The 26151-nt window shown below is 43.3% G+C and overlaps 1 protein-coding gene across 1 annotated transcript in view; it reads right to left on the bottom strand.

Annotated features, from left to right (window-relative positions):
* Pomt2 (protein O-mannosyltransferase 2) overlaps positions 1-26151 on the bottom strand; it is a 45808-nt gene that overhangs the window by 5606 nt on the left and 14051 nt on the right. Inside the window, exons 6-15 of the mRNA XM_005343398.3 lie at positions 24510-24669; positions 23199-23305; positions 22503-22585; positions 20874-20983; positions 16320-16386; positions 14718-14787; positions 11104-11182; positions 6626-6777; positions 6120-6211; positions 5182-5258 (exon numbers count right to left, since the gene is read on the bottom strand). Coding sequence (XP_005343455.2) covers positions 5182-5258; positions 6120-6211; positions 6626-6777; positions 11104-11182; positions 14718-14787; positions 16320-16386; positions 20874-20983; positions 22503-22585; positions 23199-23305; positions 24510-24669 — 997 coding nt within the window. The remainder of the gene's footprint in view (positions 1-5181; positions 5259-6119; positions 6212-6625; positions 6778-11103; positions 11183-14717; positions 14788-16319; positions 16387-20873; positions 20984-22502; positions 22586-23198; positions 23306-24509; positions 24670-26151) is intronic.

Raw genomic sequence — 26151 nt, forward strand, 5'->3', positions numbered from 1 at the left:
ACTAGCTCTTGTAGACCAGGCTGGCCTCGAACTCACAGAGATCCGCCTGCCTCTGCCTCCCGAGTGCTGGGATTAAAGGCACGTGCCACCACCGCCCGGCCCGAGATAAGAGACTCTATCTCTTCGGGGAGAGAAATCATTTCCAGTACTCAATTTAGTCTGAAGGACTGAAATCCAGCAGATAATATCCAGTGACTTGTCTCTCATGGCAGAACCTGGTCTTAGCTAAAATAAAACAGGAAGGAACACAGCCAGAATCCTGGATACTAGCTCCCAGGCCGGAGCCATCTCATCGGCAGCACAAACTAGGAAGGAGTCAGCTGCTGTGTAGGTCAGCTCTCACAGCTTTGCCACCACTGACATTTTGGGTTGGACAACTTTGTTGTGGGGCTGTCCTGTGCTTAGCACCTGGTACTACTCACTGGAAAGCTAGTAGAGCCCCCCCCCCGGCCCCATTCTTCAGCTCTGCTAGCCAAAAACATCTTCCGATATTGCTAAATATCACCAGAGAGGCAAAACTACCCTTAACTGAGAGCTCTGGTTATTCAAGAAAGATCCAGAAGGTGACATTTACTGATCTCCTACCAAGGAGCCTGACTGATTAAACAAAGCGAGGGCTTGAGAACAGTTTAGTTTGTCAGTCTCAGCATGGCAATGGGTTGCTCTGAAAAAGTGCCATTTAGAGGTGTGTGTGTGCCCCAAAAGGACCAGCTATATACCCCCAAGTCACTGCCATAGTCACTGTTCTCCTTCTGTGAAAAGACACTCTCATAAAAGAAAACATCTACCTGGGGGCTTGCTAACTGTTTCAGAAACTTAGTCCACTATCATCATAGCAGGGAACATGACCTAATTCTTAGGTAGACAGGTATTGTGGGAGCCTACTTGGGCCTGGCATGGGCTTTTTAAAAAAAAAAAAAAATTCAAAGGTCTTTTTTTTTTTCATTTTACATACCAACCACAGTTCCCCCTCCCTCCACTCCTCATGTTCCCTCCCCCCATCTTCCCCCCACTCTACCACCCATCCACCCCTCAGAAAGGGTAAGACCTCCCATGGGAAGTCAAAAAAGTCTGGCGTATCAAGCTGAGGCAGGACCAAGCCCCTCCCCCCCTGTATCCAGGCTGAGCAAGGTATCCCTTCATAGGGAATGGGCACCAAAAAGCCAGTTCATGCACTGGGGGATAAATCCTGGTCCCACTGCCAGTGGTCCCACAGACTGCCCAAGCCACAGAACTGTCATCCAGATTTAGAGGTCCTAGCTCAGTCCTATGCAGGTTCCCCAGCTATCAGTCCAAAGTCAGTGAGCTCCTATGAGCTTGGATCAGCTGTCTCTGTGGGTTCTCCATCTTGATCTTGACCCCTTTACTCATATGATTCCTCCTCCCTCTCTTTGACTGGACTCCAGGAGCTCGGCCCAGTGCTTTGTGAATCTCTGCATCTGCTTCCATCAGTCAATGAATAAAAGTTCTATGGTGGTTATTAGGGTAGTCTCCAATCTGATTACAGGGGAAGGTTAGTTCAGGCACCCTCTCCACTATTGTTAGGAGTCTCAGCTAGGCTCATCCTTGTGAATTCCCGGGAGTTTCCCTAGCACCAGCTTTCTCCCTAACCCCATAATGGCTCCCTCTACCAATATATCTCATTCATTGTTCTCCCTCTTTGTCTATCCCCCAACTCGGCCATCTTGTTCCCTCATGTTTTCCTCCCTGCTCCCCTTCACGCATACCCCCCTACCAATTTACTTAGGAGATCTTATCTATTTCCTCTTCCCAGGGGCATCCAAGCATGTCTCTCTCACAGTCCTCCTTGCTACCTAGCTTTTCAGGGGTTGTGGACTGTAGCCTTATTATCCTTTTCTTTATGTCTAATATCCACTTATGAGTGGGTACATACCGTGTTTCTCTTTCTGGGTCTGGGTTACCTCACTCAAGATGGTTTTTTTCTAGTTCTATCCATTTGCCTGCAAATTTCAAGATGTCATAGTTTTTTTATCACTGAGTAGTACTCCATTGTGTAAATGCACCACATTTTCTTTATCCATTCTTTGGGTGTGGGGCATCGAGGTTGTTTTCAGGTTCTGGCTATTACAAATAATGCTGCTATGAACATATAGGAGCAAATGTCCTTGTGGTATGAGTGTGCATCCTTTGGCTATATGCCCAAGAGTGGTATTGCTGGGTCTTGGGAAATGTTTCCCAATTTTCTGAGAAACTGCCATACTGATTTCCAAAGTGGCTAAATAAGTTTGTACTCCCACCAGCAATGGAGTAATGTTCCCCTTACTCTATATCCTCTCCAGTGTAAGCTGTCATCAATGTCCTTGATCTTAGCCATTCTGATGGGTATAAGATGTATCTCAGAGTCATTTTGATTTGCATTTCCCTGATGGCTAAGGATGTTGAGCAATTCCTTAAATGTTTTTTGGCCATTTGAATTTCTTCTGTTGAGAATTCTGCTTAGATCTATAATTCATTTTTTAATCAGATTATTTGGTATTTTGATGCCTATTTTTAATCCCAGCACTCAGGAGGCAGAGGTAGTTGGATCTCTGAGTTCAGCTTGGTCTACAGAGTGAGTTTCAAAACAGCCAGGGATATGCACAGAAACCCTGCCTTGGAAAGAAAGGAAGAAAGGAAGGAAGGAGGGAGGGAGGAAAGGAGGGAGGGAGGGAGGAAAAGAAAGTCTCAAAGTCTACTTCCAGTAAGGCCATACTTCCTAATCCTTCTAATCTTTCCAAATAGTGCCACTCCCTGGTGACTAAGCATTCAAATACATGAGCCTATGGGGGTCATTCTTATTCAAACCATCATGATCACTATGACTATCCAAAGGATCTTTGAATAAAAAATGAAATGTTCTGGTCCTAGGAGTAATTAATGAGGGAAACCAATCCCTTAAAACCTATCCAATTTAGTCCAAAACCAGGCCTTAGCAGGAATCCTATTCACTACACCCAACTTAGAGCAACCTAGCATCTCTATAACACAAAAGTTGAAAAAAGGCAGATTCTTACCCAATAGAATACGTGTATGTTAGCTAAATCTAGATAGTTCGTTCCAACCAGGCTATGAGCTTTCTTCACTAAGGTCTTAACTCACAGACAGACACAGACACAACATACACACCAATATCTGCATGTCTACAGTTTAGATTCACTGTCTCTCACTTCTCTCTAATTCTGGTAGACTGAGAGCTCTTGGACACCCTTTGCTTTGTTTCCACCTCTAGGTGAAGAAGGAATGAAATTCTACACTCACTCACTTCAGTCTCAAAATTCTACTTAGACCCAGACTGGTCCTCTGAATGACAGACACATATTCAAAACAGCTATGTCATCAGGCCATAGTGACAGCTACAAGCACAGAGTCAGAGAAGAAGTGACCCAGAGATTGTGTAATGTCAACTTATCACCTTCCAATGTGCAAAACTGACAAAAATCTGGATTTTTAAAAGTTTAATCTGATGAAATAAGTCAACTATGTTTTCTAAGGACTGTTTATATAATCACTTCCAGGCAAGTCTACTTGACAGTGGCTCAGAGATGAATACTAACAACTACCACAGCTCCTTGCAGCTCTGTGAGTAGCTGACAGCTACCTTTGTGGCCTGAGACGTGGTTCTGAACATCATTCCTGTAGGATTCAGGTTCCTACCTCAAGAGCAAGGGGGTCTTCTACCAGATATCAACTGTAGCAAAGTCTCTCCCACTTACACAGGCAAATTTCACCCATGAGCAAAAAAATTTCCATTTAAAGATTTCCCCTCTCATCTTACTTTAGACTTTTGATGCTATGATTGCTGCCAGCTACTAACAACAATAGGGGCAAATGAGTCTCAGGAGTCCTTAAACAATAATCATCCAAACTAAGCAGCTTCAGTCCAGGAATAGGAATGGTTTAGGGCTTATGGTTAGGGTTTTATGATGCATATAAACACACCCGAACACACATTCCAAATGACTCTAATTTCACGAAATGTAACGTGTGGCTTTCAGGAGCACTGTCACTCAGGTAAGAGTGTCATGGTAATTGATGTTGACTCTGAAAGCCTACTAGCCTACCTCTGAAGCCTGGATCTACCCTATATATAGCTGCGTGCCCTTGGAAAGGTTCCTGTACAGTGGGAATGACAACTGTCTTCAGGGGACTGTAATGAGTATTAAGTAGTTAATACACATGCAATGCTCAGAGTAGGGGGAGCTGCATAAATGTTCACTGGTGTGCTGGCTACCTTCAACTGTCAATTTGTTACAACCCATAATCACCTTGGAAGAGAGTCTCAACCCAATTATCTAGCTCTTGTTGGTCTGTGGGTATGTCTGCAGGAGATTATTTAGATTATTAATTGATGTAGGAGGGCTCAGTTTACCGTGAGTGTTACCATTTCTAGGCAAGTGGTTCTTAACTATCCAAAAAAGCTGAGTATACACTCTATAGTTCCTTCTGTACCCTGGCCGTGACATGCACTCCATGGTCAGAAGTAGAGCCTTGTGAAATAGTTACTTCCCCTTGACTTCACTCAATGATGGGCTGTAAACTAGGAACTCTAAGCCAAATAAATCCTCCCCTCCCCTAATTGGCTTGCGATGGTTTGAATGCTCATAGGGAGTAGCAGTATTAGGAGGTGTGGCCTTGTGGGAGTAGGTGTGGCCTTGTTGGAGGAAGTGCATCACTGGGAGTGGACTTTGAGGTTTCCAGATGCTCAAGATAGGCCCAGTGTCACTTGTTTTTCCTGATGTCTGCCAATCCAAATATAGAACTCTCATCTTCTCCAGAACCATGCCTGCCTGCGTGCTACCATGTCCCACCAGGATGATAATGGACTAAACCTCTGAACCTGTAGGCCAGGAAAACAATTAAATGTTTTCCTTTATAAGAGTTGCTATGGTCATGGACTCTCTTCACAGCAATAAAACACTAACTCAGACAGAAGTTTTATCAGGTGTTTGTCACAGCAATAGAAATGAAACTACCACAAGAATCACTGATACTATCCTCATCAAGCGACCACCTCATCCTGAGACCAGACATGCCCATGGAGGGTGAAACATTCAGCATCTTCCGCAAGGAAGCAGGATCTAGAACATGACTACTGCTCAGTGCTCTAAATGTGTGGCGCATATCTCCCTAAGAGCTCTTGGACACCCACAGATTCAGAAGGAACAGGAGAGCTCACAGTACCCGGATCATAACCATGTGGGACTCCAACAAGATCTCAGAAAAACTGGGCTGCAGGACGTCCAGGCTGATGTTTGGCACTAGGGGAAATGACAAGAGAAAAGATTTATTTCCTTACAGTCTGCCATCAGTACTGACACCCTTGCCAGACCTCGAGTGCAATCTTCCTAGCAAGTTGAGACAGGGAGCGGTGCAGAGTCACTTACTGAGCTTATGGTAAGCACTCACTAGGTAATCTGAGAGCTTCAGAGGAAACAGACAAGACCCCCTTCTTGGTGTTCTGACAGTTCTTGACCCCATCACCCATCACTGTGGCACTGGCCCAGAAGCTGGCCTCCTGTTAGTACGAGACTAGGAACCAAATTTGCTTCATCACCAAAATATCCAACAAGACCCATGTGGTTCCTCCTAATTAAGCACTGTTCAACTGTTAATCCACGGTTTGCCTAGATCAGGTACTAAGGAAAATGAAATGGCCAGTATGCAGAAATCAAGCACAAGCAGGTGGGGTGGGGGAAAATGAATCCAAAGACTTGAATTGAAACTGACATTGAAGTGGAACATCACAGGTGCCTGGAAGCAGAAATTTGGAATCAGTGCAGCTGTGGCCTCCTGGGAAGGATCTGGTTGGTTACAGGAAGAGGAGGTGCTTGGCACAGGGCAACTGAAGCAATCTGCAACAAGCATCGAAGGAACAGAAGCTGGGGGGCTGAAATGGTCTTGGAGGAGGTCATTGGTCACTTCAGAATAAGGCATTTAGAAGAAATAGACATGAAGACAAAGGAGCTATGTGTCCACAGAGACAGCACTTATAAAGACAGCAGTGGGGGAAGAAAGCAAAAATGGCAACAATAAAATGAAATCAGGGTCTATGAAGGTTTGTGTTCCTAAGCAAAAATAGTGTGCTTCCTCCTTCAGAGCTAGCCAGGGCCTCAACTCACGTTTGGGATTGATATGGTCTTCTATGTTCCAGATGGAGTTAGACGTTTCTTTTAGGTATGGAGTGCAAGTAACTTCCAACTGCTCCCAGCCCCTGCCAGAAAAACAGTCACAAATGTCCCTGAAGACTTGCAATGTCCCCAGGTATAGCAATGTCCACTGTTCTTACATCTGTGGAACTTCTATGTTTACAAGTCTGTGGCCATAATTTCAACCTTACACTTTCATTATCCACAACTATCCTAACAGTAGCTTAGCATACATGATTTTTACTTTACAAAGAAACATAGGCCTAGAGTTTTAACCTCAAGCGCATAAAATACAAAGCTATACTGAAGTTCTTTGCACTATAGTATCCCTGATACCTTTTCTTCTTCCATCTACTACCAAAAAAAGCAAAAGTAAAGTGAGCATTAACCACGGGGTGATTGAAGCTTCTGGTTGATCCTTGTAGAGTGTGAAAAGAAAAGGGTAAGCTAGATTATACTATCAGGACTCAGAGACTCACCACCTGGGCAGAATCTTTCCTGAAGATCCCAGGACACAACCTGTGACCAAATGGATGAAGCGAATTCGACTTCTTAGTACCTTGATCCGGTTCCCATATTTTCTGTTTACAACTTCAATCTTCCAGAAATCATTTGAGTCCCCTGTCCCATTCTGCCACATAAACCAAGAAAAAAAATTACAAAAGTCAGATGATGTTAGAGACAAAATGTCTTTACTATTATAAATAATAAATAAATAGACAAAATGTCTATATTACCTGGGACTCCCTATTACAAAAAGTCAGGGTATGATGTGAATGAAGGAGAAAAAGACGTAATGAAAGTGTGGAATCTCCATGCTATAAAGCATGGATTTTATTGCTGACAATCAAATCATACCTGTATGTTGTTTGTAGAAAATTACAGACAGAAAGTAAAATGCAGCAAAGACTAGAAAAAGGAGAATCTGCAACCCCTGCAAATGAAGAAATAACTGAGGACAACATGGGACAGTGAATGAATTCCGTGAAACTAACCCAAAAGAGAAAAAACTTTGGAAACAGCTGGTGGCTCGGGTTCCAAAACAGAACAAGAAACAAAACCTCTGAGATCCAGTCCTGTGTTGTGGACAAACTCTGAAAATGGCTTCTAGGGAATTGAGCCTCTAGGAAAAGCTGTGGTTTTAGGTTGTCTGGTTTTTAGCCATGGATTTGGAACAGGCGGTGTTAGATAGTCAGCGACCTCAGCAGAGGTTCTGTGGGTCTGCTTCCCTTCTTCTCACCTGCTTAGCAGCTTTAGTAATGTCGTCACCATTTGGATTAAGCCTGAAAAGCAGTACTTCAAGGCAGTGTTTAAAATTGCAACAGTCATCTTATGAAATATATTGGTTTAATCTAGAAATCTCACACCTGAATTATAATGCCTTTTGCATTAGTGGATGGCTGCTTTTCTGCTTTGTAATTATGAGACATCTTCTGGGGAGAGGAGGTTAGGATGTCATTCCCTCTTAAAGATGGAGGATTTTTGCAAAATTGTTACATTGCCACTTTCTCCTAATCATTGACTTTTGATTCTGAATCATTTATACATTTGGAATGGAAAGTTACAACAAAAAATCTGCATCAGTTCATGTTGCACCTATTCACTTGCCTGATGAAGATGCTAACTGTCCAGGTACCATGCAGTGCCATGTGCCCTGATGAAGTTACCATTTGCTTCCAAGTAGATAATTTCAGTGCTTGCTTACCCAATATATATTTTTTTGACTTGAACATGTTTTTAGTTTTCCTTTTTCAGTTAGGTAATCCCATGGAAAATTCTCCCGTGCACATCTCTGAATTTGGATTGTAAAGCAAGACAAATAGTTGGAGACTATAAGATGTCATTTTGGGTGGGGGATTGGGCCTGAGAATGAACCAGGAACCTTGTTTCATTTGTGGTGTACTTTATAATTAGAATATCCATCGCAGATAAGCTGACTTGAATTATTTTGAGCAGTTTTCCCTGTTACATATTTTACGCTCATACTTGCGGTTGGATTTTCTCCAAGAGAAAGCAGTTCACTACTGGCATATTAATAAGCACCAACAGGCTTGGTTTTTGAGACAGGGCTTCTCTGTAGCTTTGGAGCCTGTCCTGGAACTAACTCTTATAGACCAGTCTGGCCTCGAACTCACAGAGACCCACCTGCCTCTGCCTCCTGAGCGCCACCAATAGGTTTTTATTCCAACTCGAAGCACTGTGGTTGACTAACATCACCTCAACTTTTTTTTTTTTTCTTTTTTTTTGGTTTTTTGAGACCGGGTTTCTCTGTGGCTTTGGACCCTGTCCTGGAACTAGCTCTTGTAGACCAGGCTGGTCTCGAACTCACAGAGATTCGCCTGCCTCTGCCTCCCGAGTGCTGGAATTAAAGGCGTGCGCCACCACCGCCCGGCTACCTCAACTTTTATACCTTTAAAGAAATTGGATTTTCATATTCTTTATTTATAAAGGATCAATGCAGCTGTAAATACAGGTATTTTTAATGTAAATTCATCCCACCACCATCAGAGGTAGTTCCCTATTTTGTTTAGTGAAGGGACAGAAGCTTTCTCATGGCGTCGTCAGAGATTTATAAATGTAAATACTGATTTGGCTGGTCTTTACGGTGTGCTTCACTGTGAGCCAATTTAAATAGTGTGGATGTGATCCATAGTCCAGCACTAAGTTCTTAGTGACTGGTTTTGTGTTTAAGATACAGGGAAGAGGGAACTGCAGTGCTGGCTGCCGACACCCTGACTGGGAAGCTCTCCTCCCGACTTCACTGAGCTCTCAGCTGGCTTCTGGGTGCGAGTTCTGAGCATTTCTCTTGGGTTTTAATTCGTTAAAGCTGTGCACACATGTAAAGCTGTACACATATGTAAAAAACCAGATGATTTTAGGGAAGATGTAGAATTATTGCTTAGTCATTTCTCAAACAGTTATGCTCTTAATGTTTAAAAGACTAGCATTGCTTGTACAAAAAAAAATGGCGATTTCTCTCTCCCAAATAGTAGGGAAATTAGTTCTGCTGAGTAAACTTTTTATGCCACATTATAATAAAGCTGAGGCCAGACGATGGTGGCGCACGCCTTTAATCCCAGCACTCGGGAGGCAGAGGCAGGCAGATCTTTGTGAGTTCGAGGCCAGCCTAGTATACAAGAGCTAGTTCCAGGACAGACTCCAAAGCTACAGAGAAACTCTGTCTCAAAAAACCAAAATAATAATAATAAAGCTGAAAAGTCCCTTTGTTTCTAGTTATATGTATATTTTTTAAAAAAAGCTTTTTGGACTGGCAAGATGATTCAGCGGTTAAGAACACTGAGTGCTCTTCCAGAGTACCCGGGGTTCAATTCCCAGTACCCATATGACACAGAACAACTGTCTGTAACTCTAAGATCTGACACCCTCATATATACATACATGTAGGCAAAACAACAATGCACATAAAATAAGAATTAATAAACTATAAAAATTTTAAAAGCTTTCATATATGTACCTTCGATAACAGATTTTGAAGAAATCATGTAAGATGATAAAGTATTTGAATAGCACAATAGATGTAAAAAAAAACAGTTTAAAAAAATTTAGTTTTTACAATAATGTTTATTTGAAATCAAATGACTTTGTCCATAAAGTTCAAAATATATATATATATAAAATGTTTGTGTGTGTGTGTGTGTGTGTGTACACAGGGTATGAATACATACACATACATACACAGGATATGTATATGAATCTGGAAGTGAGAAACGGAAATGCTAACTTTATAGGACCAGAGTGTTAAGTTCTAGACAGCTGATTTTGCCCACAAATCATAATCAAAACCTCACTCCAAGCAAATAAGAAGATCTAGGGCATCTGTGTCCACTATTTTAGACATCTGCATACTCTCATGCAAGCCAGTTAGGTCCTGACACTGCACCTTGGAAATGAAGATGGCTGTATTTAATTCTCCTCAGAAGAGGGCCATGGGAAAACAGGGAGTTCATTGTCTTGGCTGTAGTATGATATGGGCTCAGGAAATACAAAGAGGCCAAGGGAATTCACTTTATGGAATCCACACTCTTGATTAATGCCCCAAAGGCCTTAGAAGAGAGAGTGACGGATAAATCTCAACAGTTTTCACCAGCTGCTCTGCTTCAGTTATCTCAGGACACAAGAACTCATAGTCTATTAACTGCATGTCCCTGATATAGCAAAATACAAAGCTATGTTGGCAACAGCCCTCTGTATGGCAGGGGAAAAACCTGTAAAATAAAACTATAAGAATTTGGGATCTGGCTTTTTTGAGTGTATTATTGTGTTTATGTGTGCATGACCAGGAAGGGGAGGAACATGCCATTGTATACATGTGGACAACAAAGGGCAATTTTGTGGAGTTAGTTCTCTCCTCCCACCTTTATGTGGGTTCTAGAGGTTGAACTCAGGTCACCAAGCTTGCGTGGCAAGTACTTTTAGTGTCATTTGAACCCATCCTGCCAGTCTTCCAGTATGACATTTAAGAAATCCACATGGTATTCCTATTTGACATTTATTAGGTATTAGGCTATATAAAGTACATAGTTACTTTACAAGAAGAGGGATAGAGACAAAATAGAGTTTATAAGCTGCTTTTCTCATAGCAAACAGAGCTAAGCAGTTATAACATGTTAAAGAAGTCTATAAGCTGGCCAGGCGTGATGGCACACAGCTTTAGTCCCAGCACTCGGGAGACAGAAGCAGATGGATCTCTGTGAGTTTGAGGCCAGCCTGGTCTAAAGGGTAATTTTCAGACCAGTCAAGGCTACATAGTGAGGCAATGTCTCAAAAACAAAACAAAAAAAAAAACCAACTACAAAAAAGAAACTCATCTATGTGCAGCCTCCAAATTCTTAGAACATTCTAGAATTCTGGGCAGGATGACTCCTACTGCATGGCCCTGGACCAAGATTCACAACTTTTTAGATACACTCTGCTCACATCCCAGTTTCTTACTTACTATGCCATAGCCAGTGACCTGATAGTGCTTCCGGGTCAGGGGAGCCTCATGATAGTGGCTGTGCAGGTTCCGAGTAGTTCTAGAAGTTAAAGAAGAACCATTATCTAAAGGAAAGAGACGTTCATGCTGCTTCTTTTTATTAAGAATATGCAGTCATCTATTAGGATTAGAAAAATTAGAATCTGAACTATTAATCCCAACACACCAAGAAAAGTGGTATCTATCCACTCCTAAGAACTAGTTTGAGGACTGGAGAAGAGAGGAGCACAAGGTGAGAAAGACAGAGAAAGGACAGAGAAAGGAGTACTGAGCAGCAGGAAGGGGGGGGGGGGGGGGGATCAACCTTCACAGGGTTAGGAGCTTTGAAGTTTTAGCTTTTCCTGACTAAAGAGGCAAGTCTGGGGAGAAGAAACAAGCAATTGAGATGAATACACTTAAGTCAGGCAAACTTCCCTGTTCCCATTTACTTTCCATTCTCACCAACTTTTTTTAAAATGGGGATTCGCAAGAAATGAGGAGAGGATTAAATTTAGTTTTGATGTTCTTAGCTTTTTATAACAACTCTTGCTTTTATTCATGAGTAATAAATGTTCATGACACAATTATGGGGAATTTACAAAAATTAAATATTATTTATTAGGAACAAATCAGATTTACTTAGTAGTAGGAATCTAGAGTATCTAAAATCCAAATAACTAGAAAAATGTACCGATTTCTATACACACATACATACATGCATTCTCTATCCCTGTTTCTCCTGTATTCCAAAGCCTTTTATCTGGTAATTCCAGTATATAAATCTTTTGAGGCTGTTTCTGCTAATGACTGCTTTGGTCTATTTTTGGCCATTGTGCTTTTTCCTTGAATAATCTATCTTTGTGCATCATTAACTGTCGTTGAAAAACTATAGGAAGAGATTCCAGTGTCTTTCCAAAAGCAGGGTTAACGCTTGCTTTTAGCCAGGTACATAGGAGATATTACCAGTTTATGCTCATGTTTATTTAAATCATGGCTGAAAGATGCTGAGCCCACCTAAGTGACACGAATGTGAGCTTCAGGGCCAGGAGTGTCAGTTGGAGGTTACTTCTTGGGAAGTGCCAACAATCTACTCCTACAAAGTCATTTTTCCTAAAGTACAGTGAGTAAAGTATATATACACTTAACCTAAAATCTTCTGGGTTCCAAGTCTTGGGGAAGGGTCACTTAGTACTAAATCGTCACTTTGGAGGAGCCAAAAACTTTGACTTGAAAACTCCTCTTAGGCCAGTGAGGTGGCTCATTCGTAACGGTACCTGCTGCCAAGTCTGAGAACCTGAACCTGAGGTTGATGCCTGGGGGCCTCTCACATGGTGGAAGGAAAGAACAAACTCCTGCAAGTTGTCTGACTTCCCATCACACTGGGGCTCATGTACACATTCACAAAACAAAAATAAATTAAAAAAAATTTTTTTTAAAGAAACTTCTCTCAATAGGTAGTCAAAACAAAACACCAAAACTCAAGGCCTGATGATGGTAACACATGCCTTTAATCGCAGAATTTGGGAAGCTGTGGCAGGCAGATCTCTGAGTTCTCTGAGTTTGAGGCCAGTCTGGTCTACAGAGTAAGTTCAAGGCTATACAGAGAAACCCTGTCTCAAAAAAAACAAAACAAAACAAAACAAAACAAAACAAAACAACAACAACAAAAAAAACCAAAAAACAAACAAACAGAAAACCCCAGAAGAAACTTGAAATAGTAAAACTGACTTGCATCTCTGTTTAAATTGTTCAAAGTTTAACTCTGTTAGGTTAAGACTAACAGAGATTTAATGATGACAGTGTATTTGGAATGGATAAGCCTATGGTGTACATAAGTAATTAAAATCTTCTATTCAATGTTGGCTGCTCTTTGAGCAGGAGTCAGAGCCAGACAAATGCTCGTGAAGAGCTTTTCCTTCTTTAGTCTCTAGATGTGAGGAGTGATCTCTCACTGGCAAGGCATACTGTTTCTACAACAGGATGAGGGAAAATGTGGCCTCAATGCTTCGCTTTTCTCTGAATTCCTTCTTTCTCTTGGATTTTGAGCTAAATAACTTTAAAATTCTAAAAGCTTTTTCATGCTTTTAAGCAGTTTTTGAGTCAGACTGGTGTTCCCATTCAATCCAATGAACACACAGTGAGACAGATCAGTGTGTCAGTCTCAGAGACAGATGTTTACATTCCCTAAAACTATCTACCCAAAACACAGCTCTGGGTATCAAACTATCCTTTCCTGGAGGCGGGTGAGAGCTAAAGTTAGGTTTTAAGTTTAAATTACTGTGCTTTAAAGAGAACTATAAAACAAAAATACCTCTAATACTATAAAGATAAATACTTTGCATTGGTATGAATCTTGGTTTATTGATATAAATTTAAGGTCAATTTTGTTATATGTATATTTCTGCTCTTGATTAAGGTATTGTGTTTGTGCAGCTCATTTTAAAATGTAATGTATAGTTAAGAAATACAGGTTAATAGATAGTCATCTATAATAGTCAAGCTTGTAGTCATGTTAGTTAGGTTTTCTAGATGTATAGAGATTTCAGATGGATAGTTATTCTTCAAAAGTTAAAGCCTTCCTTTCTAATTAGACAGAAAAGGGGAGGTGATGTGGGATTCCCACTGTATGCTATGAATGCCATTGGTTAAGAAAGAGGCTGGTTTTGGCCAAGGGCTTAATAGACTATAGCCAGACTGTAAGTTTTCTCTCTCTCTCTCTCTCTCTCTCTCTCTCTCTCTCTCTCTCTCTCTCAGAGAGAGAGAGGGCAGAGCCAGGGAGAAGCCATGTAGCTGATGGAGGAGAAATAGACGCAAGCCACCAGCCAAAACCTTACCGGTAAACCACAAGCCTTGTGGTAAAATATAAAATAATAGAAATGAGTTAATCTAAGATATGAGCTAGCTAACAATATGCTTAAGCTATTGGCCAAACTGTGTTGAAATTAATATAGTTTCTGTGTAATTGTTTGGGTCTGGGCTTCTGGGAAAAGAACAAGCAGCCTCCGCCAACACTCTAACCTGTAAGCCCTACTTTCCCAAAGACAGATAACTTCCTGGAATGCTGGGGGCTGTTGTTTATGTAGGACAACAATCCACATGTTTTCACTTCTGCAAACAAGGTTGGTGGCCCCAACTGCACAGGATGTGTTTGATCACACATAGGTGGGAGGTACATAGGTAGGAGGTACGTGAGCAGGAATTACGTCAGAATGTAAACTTGCCCTGAATTGAACAAAGGTGGGAAGTTCATAGCCTTGTGGGTTTTACCTTTGTAAGCACCAGACTAACATAATTCACGGCCATTCTCTGGGAATCCCAGGTATGGACCTGGCCACTGTCCACCGTCCTGGCCAGTATTTAATAAAGCTTGCTTCAAATTTGGCTCAAAAATTGCAGCAGTCATCTATCTTATTCTCACCCAATCGAATTGACCAGAGAATGGACACTGAAAGGCATTCTTAAAGGTCATGTCTCCTCAGAGCCAAAATCAGCAAGCAAAGACTAGCTCACTATACACCCCTATACCATGCATGGATTTCTTACTCCACACAGCCCACTGCCCTACCATTCCATTTCAACAGCAGCAGCTCACTTACTCTTTGTGTTCTAGTCGAACGATGTCTCCATGTCTGACAAACTCCACTGGGAATGAAGGATCTAGGGGATCTGCCAAAAAGAAACAGTGTGGATATCAAGTCTGTCACTCACATTCTAAACTGGAGAGAGCTGGAGGCCTGTGGGAAACGGCTACAGTGCCATGTGGTATGTGCTGACAGACTAACAATGTGCGGGGAGACCAAAGCACTAGGTTCTCCAGTCTCCTCAGAGGATTAGAAAAAGCGTCCCAGAAGTACTGCTCGGAAGACTCTTGAGGAGGAGGGAATTCTGACAAGTGAACAGCGGGATAAAGGGACACATACCAAAGACTCATAGGAAGGAGAATCCGTGCAGCAAAGAGTCCACACACATAAAAGATGTGGGAACAAATGATGGCGTGAGGAGTGGTGAGAAGTGGGGCTAGACTGGCCACTACGCAAGCTGGCAACACGATCTCTGTCTGAACCACTGAGGCCTCCACTGAAACTTCAGGTGGGAGGCTAAAGAGTGGAAACACCCTTAGTGAGTAATACAGCCTCTACAAAATTAAGTCCACACAACTGCCCAGCTTTTTTCAAAATCAAATTGTATCTCTGCTAATAGACTTCCTAAGCACGAGATGAAAAAAATGATAATGAAATGCTGAAAGAAAAGAACTCCTCTCCAGGCTTCTAGAAGTCAGAACTGGTCACGACCTGGAAAGGTAGCTGCATAGAAAAGCAGCGGGAAGCCGTCATGGCAGGGCAGAGGCATACTTGTAAAAGTCTGTCTCCAACAGTAAGATGCCAGGACTCTATAAACAATCAAGGTCGGGAAAGCTAAATTTGCTAATGCAAATTACTGGCTGTGAGATTCACCTGCAGAGACACCCGCTGCTATGCTGCCTTATAAACAGGGAAGGAAGTTTTATTTGGTATGGATTAGAGTGAAGGGCCTTTACAACCAACAAGAACACCAAGTTCCCAGAAAACCCTAGCTGCTTAGGTGAAATGCAGCCGTCTCAGCTTAGAAGCCACAATGGAAAGCAGGCAAATTTGAATGACTTAGAGGCACAGCCAGTCTCCCTCAAACTCAGTCTCCCACGGACTCAGGTGATAATTGTCCTCTTACAGACACAACAGAAAGCTGTCCACAGGTAGCTAGTTGCCTTCCAAGGAAAGGAAGACCCTAAAATACCTCTTGCTTAGTCCTAAAACCAGAAAGTCCAGCTAGTGTGTGTGTGTACACACATGGACTGACAGACGCTTGAATTATCAAGTAACTCAACCAGCCCAGAATCAAAAAGGGCACTCTATCATATCAGGACTACAGCTGGGGTGTGCAGGGTTTGGAAGTGAAAGCAACTCCCAGGTCCCCCAGTTAGGGCTACCTGATAGTCCTTGGGATAAGCTTACATAACCTCTTCCTGGATGAAATCTGAGCCCTGGCCCTGCTCTGTTTCACTCACTGCTCATCCTCTATGCTTCCAATGTGTCTGGAACACAACAGGAGTTCAACAGTGTTCAAAAGGTCACCAAAGGTGTTCAGGAGCCTAGTGTCATGAGAAAAGTGAGGGGACTCAGTGAACAACAGCACAAGAATCTCAGTCTCTGCCACATTACCTGTGTTTGTGTTATGTTTCTTGATAATCCACAGGTTGTTGTAGTCTTTATGCAAATAGGTGGTAACCTAGGCAGAGGGCAGAAGTGGGGGAGGTAACAATCATGATCAGCACAGCTGGCCAAGCACAGTCCCCAGCAAACTGACACCACCTGAGCATCTTTCAGGATCCCCAGCCCTAACTCTGGAGGCCACAGTTCCCAATGAAGCTCAGAAGCCGCACTTCTGAATGAGATTTTCTCCATTTTTCAGAATTTAAAGGCCCTACCCCTCAAGAACTTTTTGATTTATCTCTTTCTTTTTGTATCTTGTCAATAAAGTTTCAGCTGCCTTAAGAGAGGACCATTACACTGTGTGTTAACAGTCTCCAGCACCAAAAGCAGGAGATTTAGTATATTAAAAAAGTGATTAAGACAATGTCTGGGGGCTGGAGAGATGGCTCAGGGTTAAGAACTGGCTGTTCTTCCAAAGAATCCCAATTCGATTCCCAGCACCCACATGGCAGCTCATAACTGTCTGTGACTCTGGTTCCAGGGGATCCAACACTCTTACACACACACACACATGCAGGCTCACAATTGTCTGTAACTCTGGCTCCAGGGGATCCAACACTCTCACACACACACATGCAGGCAAAACAGTAAAGCACATAAAATAAAAAAACAAATCATAAAAAAAACCCAACAGTCTGGGGAGACTCCTCAACTGGTAGGTGCCTGCTACACAAACACCCTTGTGTTTGATCCTCAGCACACAAGTAAGAAAAAGCTAGTGTTCTCAGAATCCTATCACTGGGGAAGTAGACAATACCTGGGCCTCGCTGGTCAGCCAGTTTAACTAAACCTGTAAGCCCAGGATCAGCGAGAGAGACTTTCTCAGAAACTAAGGTGGACAGTGGCTATGGAAGGCACTGACCTCTGGCCTCCACATGCACACCTGTGTGCCCACATGCATGGACACTTACAAAAAAGGCTATTATTTTTTCTACTATGTGAGTAAATAACACTAAAATGCTCCATAAATATCTTATCCTAGAGTTTTAATCCATAGCTATAAACTGATTTTTTTGTGTTTTAATTTAAAAAAATTAAAAATTGTGTGTGCACTCATGTGAATGTCTATAATGCAGCGATATGTCTACTAGTAAAAACCTGAACACAGTATGAACATCTATTTAGAGGGCTAGTTAAAGCTGGGCAGTGGTGGCACACCTTTAATCCCAGCACTCAGGAGGCAGAGGCAGGAGGATCTTTCAGTTCGAGGCCAACCTGGTCTACAGAGTGAGTTCCAGGATAGTCAAGGCTTCTCAGAGAAACCCTGTCTTGATACTGTATACATGCAATAGAATATTATACACCATTAAAATGCTGTGGAGCATTTTTTTAAAGCAGCTTGCAAAAAGGTTCATGAAATGCTCCCACTCACTGGCTACCATGAGTCCCCAGGCACTATTCTGAGCACCAGACCAGTCCTGCCCTGCTCAGTCACTACCACAGTTCTGTGTGCAGGTGCGATTCCCCCAACAGTAGAAAAACACAGGCTAGGTCATTTGCTCAAGATGACATGACTTATAGTTTGGGGAGCAAGGAGAGAGACTAAAAATATACACCTTTGCCAGACATGTAAACATGTACCAAAACAAAAGGAATACACACATTTCTTCTGAGTTTTCATAACTTCAATTGGCCATCTGATTAATTTACTTGCAAAAAAAAGTTGAAATTAGCACTTATGGAAAAAAAAATCACTCTGCATGTACTACAGCTGAATTTGAGCTATTTGAGAGGTTTTTCTTTGTTTCTCAGAAAAAAAAAACAATGATATATAAAGGACTAAAACATAGCTGGGCAGTGGTGGCGCACCCCTTTAATTCCAGTACTAGGGAGGCAGAGGCAGGTGGATCTCTGTGAGTTCAAGGCCAGCCTGGTCTACAAGAGCTAGTTCCAGGACAGGCTCCAAAGCTACAGAGAAACCCTATCTACAAAAAAACAAAAACAAACGAACAAACAAAAAGACTAAAACATGTTGATTTATACAAATGATGCAAAGCTAGGTCCAATCTATCTACCTGGGACTTGTTCACAGATGTCAGGGTTTGGTAGGTCTTGTGCATGTATGGAGGGAATGGTTTCTGTTTTTAGAAGAGCCATTATCAAAATTCTCCCAGGAAAATTGTTTCTTTATCATCAGCCTCACACCTGCAGCCATGGGCTCCAGACACACAGTGCCAGCTGAGCAGTGTCTTCAGAACTTAACCTTCCTCTCCTGCAGCATGGCCACACATCTGCCACTTTACTATCCTCTATGTGACAGCGGCAGCAAGGCGTCCTCATGGAATAGCCACTGAGGCTTTCTGTCCTGGCTTTACATTAACATGACCTAAAGAACTTAAACCAAAGGGAAAGCGAACAATCCTTTAGACCCACCCTAGATCCATTAAATCAGAATCTCAGAAGAAGAGTCTACAAGTCAAATTTTTAAAGCTCAGTTAACTCTAAAGTGCAGCCAGGACTGAGAAACATTGGGCTGAAGATAAGCGATAACCAAACATGAGAAAGCAATGCTGCAAACCCAATACCCAGATTCAGCTTTCTAGCAGGACTAAAAAGAAATGTTGCTAATGTGTTTGAAGAAGTAAAATTTGGCAAAATGAAGCTCTCAGCCATTCTTTGGAGAAGCCTCACTTGGGAGCATCTTAGATGAACAGCCTGGCCCACAGCTTCCCCCTCCCCACTACTCCACTCTCACCTGCACATCACTGCATCTGAGACTACTGACTTTCCCTCTGCACCAAAACCAACGTGTTGGTCACAGGCCTACTGAACTGATGCCATCCCCTTTCAGAGACCTCACTCCCCACTCCTCCATGTCTTCTCCAACCTCCCCACTCACTCCTTCACTCTCAGTCTCTTTTAGTTCCACTCTGAGCAGCCTTGAACACCCCCTTAAATGTAGGGTCCCCTCACCGGCCCTTCCTCCCTGCAGTCTTCCTGGGCAATATTAGCCACCCACTTTGTGTTAACACCTACATGTTATACTCAGATCTCTCTTCTGAGATAAGTCCCAAACCTAACATATAAGGAAAGTTCTGCTCCCAGCTTCAAAGCCATTCCTCCCTATTGGATCATGATTAAATAACATTATTACATATATACTTTGCCATCTTGACTACAGAACCACACACAGCTCTTCCTGATCTCCAGTCCATTACCAGGCCCTCCAGTGATACCTGGGAGGTGTTTCCTGACTCAGTTCCAGCACTGTCCCTGCCTCCTAACCAGTGTTACTTTATAAACTTCCATCTAATCAGACCTCATCACTTCATCACTTTCCTGCCTCCCCAGAACAGAGTCCGGGCCCACCAACCTCTCCACTCCCCTGTTCTCCCTCTCAGGCACCTTCCACCACAGCACAGCCACTCCCTGTTAGAGGAGAGAGCCACTTGTTGGTTCCCGACCACCCAGCTAGCTTAGGCCTGAAATAATCACACAGAAACTGTATTAATTAAATCACTGCTTGGTCCATTAGCTCTAGCTTCTTATTGGCTAACTCTTATATTAATTTAACCCATTTCTATTAATCTGTATATCGCCATGTGGCAGTGGCTTACCAGCAATGTTTCAGCATGTCTATCTCTGGTGGCAGCTCCATAACTTCTCTCTGTCACCACTATCTTTCTCCCAGCATTCAGCCTAGCTTTCCCTAAGTTCTGCCTTGCTATAGGTCCAAAGCAGTTTCTTTATTCATTAATGGTAATCCCAGCACACAGAGGGGACTCCCACAGCCACTCCCTAACATGGACACCTTCCATAGGTGCCCTTTATAGATGTTATCTCATTCTATCTTCTGAACACCCCTACAGTGGAGAGGAACATCATTTATTTCCCACTATGATCAGGAGATTAAGCCACAGAATGATTAAGACATTTGTACAAAGTCAAACCTATACGGATTCAAACCCAAGGAATCCAGTCTAGTTCCCAGGTCTGTAGTCATAACTATTATCTTTCCTCGTCACCCTCCAGGGTGATGAACTGTGCTAGGCACTTAAGACTTCCAGGATCAGGCAAAAGGATTCTCATGATGCCTTATAAATTGGGTTCCCCAGAGGCAGGCAGAATGCCGAGAAAGCCTCTGGTAAAAGGGGGAGGGGAACCAATTGGGGCAGAGGGGGATCATGAGATGGACAGAGGAACCTCTGAGCTGAAACCTAAAGAAGCAAGGTTAGCCAAAGGAAGGAAGAGAAGGAGCAAGGAGAATGTTTCTTTTCTTTTTTTTTTTTTTTTTTGGTTTTTCGAGACAGGGTTTCTCTGTGGCTTTGGAGCCTGTCCTGGAACTAGCTCTTGTAGACCAGGCTGGTCTCAAACTCACAGAGATCCGCCTGCCTCTGCCTCCCAAGTGCTGGGATTAAAGGCGTGCGCCACCATCGCCCGGCTGAGGAGAATGTTTCAATCAAGAGAAAATAGGTGAATTAAGGATGACAAGCAAGAAAGTGAACGGCAGGTTCAGTCACAAGCTCAGTGTGGCTGCAACCAAGATCAGGAAAGGTTACCCACCTGCTGCTGGCGTGCACCAATGCCTTCAGGGTAGAGGTGCCTATGGGAGTGTAAGTAGCCAATGGCCATCCGGAGATTCTTCACAGTGATTACAGAGCCGTATGCCAGGTCTAGAGGAAAAGAGGCAATAGACAGATGACAGGCCGCCCCTGTCTTGAAGGTAGGTGGGTGGTGGCTGCACACCACAAGCCTTGCAAATCCTGAGTGATCATGGGGCCCAGGCTTGCCTAAAGCTGGAGTTCCTGTTGCCTTCTCACATCAATGGAAGCAACTCAAGAGAGAGCTCCCTACATTCCCAGCACTGACCACCTTGCTTCAGACTCCACACTCCCTCACAGGCCGCTCCTCCACAGTTCTCATTCCTTCCTCCTGCATTCTCTAGTAACCTGTTTTGTTCCTCTTTCCAGTTCTCATGCAGTCAGTACCACAGCGTCAATTACCTTACCTCTGAACAAATTCCAGTCCAAAGCTCCCTCTCTAAGGACTACCTCCACATTAGTGTCCCTCCAAACCAGTGCTTTCTCTTGCTTTCCTAGCTCTCATTCCCTTCCCAGTCTGTGGAGCCCACTGTGTTCCTGTTATTAGATGTACTGAAAGAGCAAAATGGCATTCCTGCACTCCGGACCTCAGAGACACCTTTTTTCTCCCTTGCCTGGTCCCTCTTAGATATGCTCTTGGCTGTCCCTGATTCTTAGAGATCCTCAGGTACAGCCTGGCAATGACTTCCTAATAGATGCCCCACCTTCCTTGACACCTTATACTTCCTTCCAGCTGTGCTAACTTTTACTACAAGGCACTGCACTCCTAGCTGCCTGCCTGCCTGCTCAGAAACCTCCATGCAGTCTCCAACAGCTTACTCCAGCATCTCACACCCTTATCATCTAGGTCCTAACTCTCTTTTTTAACTTAAAATTCCAGGCTCTGATCATAGCCTGTACCTTGAGTTTTCCCCTGCCCTTGGCTTTGATCATGCCATCCCTTCTTGCCTAATATGACCTCTTGCTCTTTCCACTCATTCTTGCAGGCCCAACTTGAAGGCAAATCTTTGTATGCATGTGTATGGGATCCCCTTGAACTGCCTCCTAGCACTGACTTGGCACGTGCTTTAATCCCCAGCACTGTATTCCACCCCTCATTTTTCTTTCTTTCATTTTATATTATTATTACTATTATTTATTGCTATTATTATTTTGAGATAGGGTCTATATAGACCAGGCTGGCCTCGAACTCACAGAGCTCTGCTTGCCTTTGCCACTATGCCTGGTTCTGCATTTCCCTTTTCTGTACTTAACACACAAATGGCGGTCCTTCACATCAGACTATCCCTGGAGGGAGAATACCTGCTAATTACTACCTGTGAATATGCATAAGACTATCAGAAGGCTACCACAGCCTTTCTCTATGACCAGATTCTCTTGAAATGGCCTTCTTACAGAGACAGCTTTGATAGTACAAAGGAGAAGCTATTTTGAGTACTATAGTAACTGACTTGAGTACTGATACTGTAATGCTGGGTTTTCTCCCAGTCTGCTATATATAGGCAAAAAAAAAAAAAAAAAAAAAAAAAACAAGCTTCAAACTCGCTTTTTTCATTTCAACTCCCAGGAAAACTCTGCCTAGCACACTCACATTCAGGGATAGAAGCATTGTGAAGGCTGTTCCCTGAAAGCCGGGCTTGAAAGGCAGAGCTGAAGAAGCCATCACCAGGACCACTGTGGGGAAGGAGAAACAGAAGAGTCAAGCTGAGAGAATAAAAGCTGTCATTTCCCAGAATCCCTTAGATAATTTAAAAGGTGTGACTTCATGAAACAAACATGGATGATAGAGTTGGAGGAACTACAGTCCAAATTTCACTTCTGCCACTTACTACCTTGGGTGACTTAGGCAATGTCCCTTATATAGCCTTGGTTCTTCATTTATAAATAGATATTTTAAAAAGCCAAAAGAACTCACCAATAATGACAGTTAAATGAGATTATGCATAATGCTAATAAACCCAGTTCTCAGCACTTAGTGGCTACTTGTTCAATGAGATGTTGCTGTTGGTGTCCTGGTTATCAGTACCTCTAGTCCCACTGCAACCCTGGTACCCATCCTCACTAAAGTGAAAAGCCTCTGATGGAGATAGGGACATTTCGGCTATCAGGGAATTTCCACCTCCTTCAAGGCTGGGTGCTGGGTGTTCTGAGCCTTGGGATATGAAGAAGAGAGAACATGGGGGCAGGAAAAAGTTCCTCCCCTCATCCTAACCTCACATGGCCCACACATAGGCTTAGGTGCCAGAGAAAGACCGGAAGTAAGAGGCTGGAAAGGTTCTGACTGTACCTTTTATTCAGCACCATGACATGAACAGCAAAAATGGTCACATAGAGCACCAAAGGCAGCACTATGAGGCACAGGATTCGCGCAGTCAGGTGCTTCCCCACAGTCACCTGCAAACAAAAGCCACCACAGGTGCTGGCATAAGAAACTCCATTGTATGTATAATATGAGTCACATTGGAAAGAATAATGGGTGGAAAAACCTAGGCCTTTCTATATTATCCTTCAACACACACACACGCACGCACGCACGCACGCACGCACGCACGCACGCACGCACTGCAGGGGGATAACATGGGCCACTTCTCTGCACGCATGACCACTGACAAGGTGAGACTATTGTTTAACAGTGGCCTCCAGCTCAAAGAACTGTACTGACTGTGCCGGGCCCTTATCGCATGGCCAACTGTTGCTGGCCTTAACCTCAACTCCCTCACAGTCCTCCGTGGAGTACCTAAGCTTTGGGGCCTCCCCTCTGCTGTCAAAGGAAGACTATACTATAATAGGCCTCTCCTCCTCTCCCCCAGCCTCCCCCGCCCCCACAATAGATTCCAGAGGGCAGGGATCATGTAATAGTCACCAACATATTCCCAATATTCTGCACTTAGTAAATGGCCTCTATATAATTTCTGAATGAATAAACAGGTTGGAAATTCGGTAGGTGAGTCCTGGAGCTTGCCTAACCAAAGCTGGAGTCATAGACTGCCCTCTTCCTACCTCTAATACCTGTAGGTCCTTTGCAAAGTTATCTCTCTAGCTTTCAAATTCTTCACTTGTAAAATCAGTGAGTGGTTATGACCCCCACATAGGATTTTAATGATGAGATAATGAAAGCAAACCATTCTGTACAGTGCCTGGCACTGACTCAGCCCTTGATTACTAATGTCATAAAGAAAAAATCCTAACAGCATTTAACTGTCATCCAATTATGGAAGCCCTGGATCAGGAAAAGAAATTGTGAATTCCAGAAGATGAGTCATCCCACTCATCTGACCTAAGCTCTTATGCCCTTGGTGGGCCTGGCACGAGTCCAGCTGGACAGAATCCTCTGGCTGGGCAACTTCAAATAAATTAAGGGAGATGGGAAGGGGCAACAATAGGAGAATTGCAAGGTAGTTACTTTACTTACTCTCTCTACACCACTCCAGCCCCTCAGCCAGGCCCACTCCCTGATATCCTGATGTCTACAGAGGAAAGCTGTGCCTGTCCAGTCTGGCACGGCCCACAACACAGGGCACAGGGCACACTCCCTCCACCCACAGCAGAAGCACAGGCACTGTGGAACAAAGATATCCACAAGCACTTGAGTTCTTACCAGTGAAAGACTGAGGTCCCCAAACAGCTGCCAAAGGTCTGAAATGGTGTTCAATCCCACTTGCAGGATGATAAAGAGGCCAACAAATTTGACCCCTAAAGCACCAGCAAGACTAATACCAGTCAGGCTGAGCCAGAACCACCAGGGGGCAGAGAAAGGCCTGGAAACCAATAAGATACAGTTCAGTTTGGAAGCTAGAATGAAATAGGAAATCAAAAGCAGCAGTAGGACAGTGTCCTAAGCCTCAAGGGTTCTTAACCCCAGGGAACCAGGGCAAGGCACCAAGGAGCCTGTGCTCTGTGAAGGCCCGCAAACTACAGGCAAGTCAGTGTGAAAGAAAGTAGCATGTTGTTTATTCTTCACTAGAGACAAGTCAGGTAGATATACAAGGAAAAACAGAAAATTCTCTGGACTCAAGTCAGACTTATTCTTTGTGTCACCTCTGGGCCTGCCAAAGCCAGCATTTATTAACAGTCCATGAATGTGAGGTGCCATTCCACATATTGTATCCTATCCGTCTAATCCCATCATACCCTTAAGCGAGAGCTCATTATCCTCTGTTTACACATAAGGAAATCAAGGCACAGAGAGGCCAAGCAATGTAGCCAGCAAGTGATGGAAGGCAGTTTAAGCCAGGCAATAAGTATAACATTGATGCTCCTTATTGGTTTGCTGTACTAACAGCAACTAGTATACCTCAGCAGATTTTCTGATGATCTGGCACTTCCCCTGCCAGAATGAATACTCCTTAAAGGCAACATCTTTGTTACTGTGCCTCTCTCTCCTGGTATGATACCTGGTAATATGCTACATATTTAAGAAATGGGAGATGGGTCTGGAGATACATGGCTCAGTGGTGGAGGCTTGCCAAACATATGAGGCCCTGGGCTCAATCTTTGATACCACATTTTTTTTTCTTAAAAAAAAAAAAAAGTCACTGGCTGGGACTAATATTATATGGGTAAATACGCATCGTTTTCTAGGAGCGCCTAGGATAAACCAGCTCTTTGGAATGCTGAACACTACTGGTATTTTGAATACATAGAAAGGCATACTCTATTCCCTTGGAGACAGAAGGATCTAGAAAAATAGGAGAATTCTGGAAGACCAAAATCCAGATCAGCTTTAGAACTGACCAGGGTCTGAAAAGATCCTCTTGGCCTGTGTGCAAACCTCATCATTAAGTCAGCATTGGATGCAAGCCTTGAGGCAAGGAGACAGCACCTCTGAGGCAGCATCTGCACTTGTGTCTTGTCCCCTCCAGGATGGAGACTGTGAGGATGAGCTGTCCCAGAGCTCCGTGGACCAGCACTGGTTCTGAGGGACAGCTCATAAGGCTGAGTGAGGAGGCGGCATCAGGACTCCTCCATAATACCCACCACTCCTCCCCAATTGTACACCAACTGTAAACATCCAAAACCTCCTGACAGTCAACAATTTCTCATCTTGTGAAAAGCAAAGCTAAAAGCATCTATTAGAGGAAACTCTTTAAAAATTATTTTTCATGGGGCTGAGAGACGGCTCAGTGGTTAAGAGTACTGGCTGCTCTTCCAGAGGTTCTGAGTTCAATTCCTAGCAACCACATGGTGGCTCACGACCATGTGTAATAAGATCTGGTGTCCTCTTCTGGCCTTCAGGGATA

Source organism: Microtus ochrogaster, chromosome 1 (assembly GCF_000317375.1).
Source record: "Microtus ochrogaster isolate Prairie Vole_2 chromosome 1, MicOch1.0, whole genome shotgun sequence".
NCBI lineage: Eukaryota > Metazoa > Chordata > Mammalia > Rodentia > Cricetidae > Microtus > Microtus ochrogaster.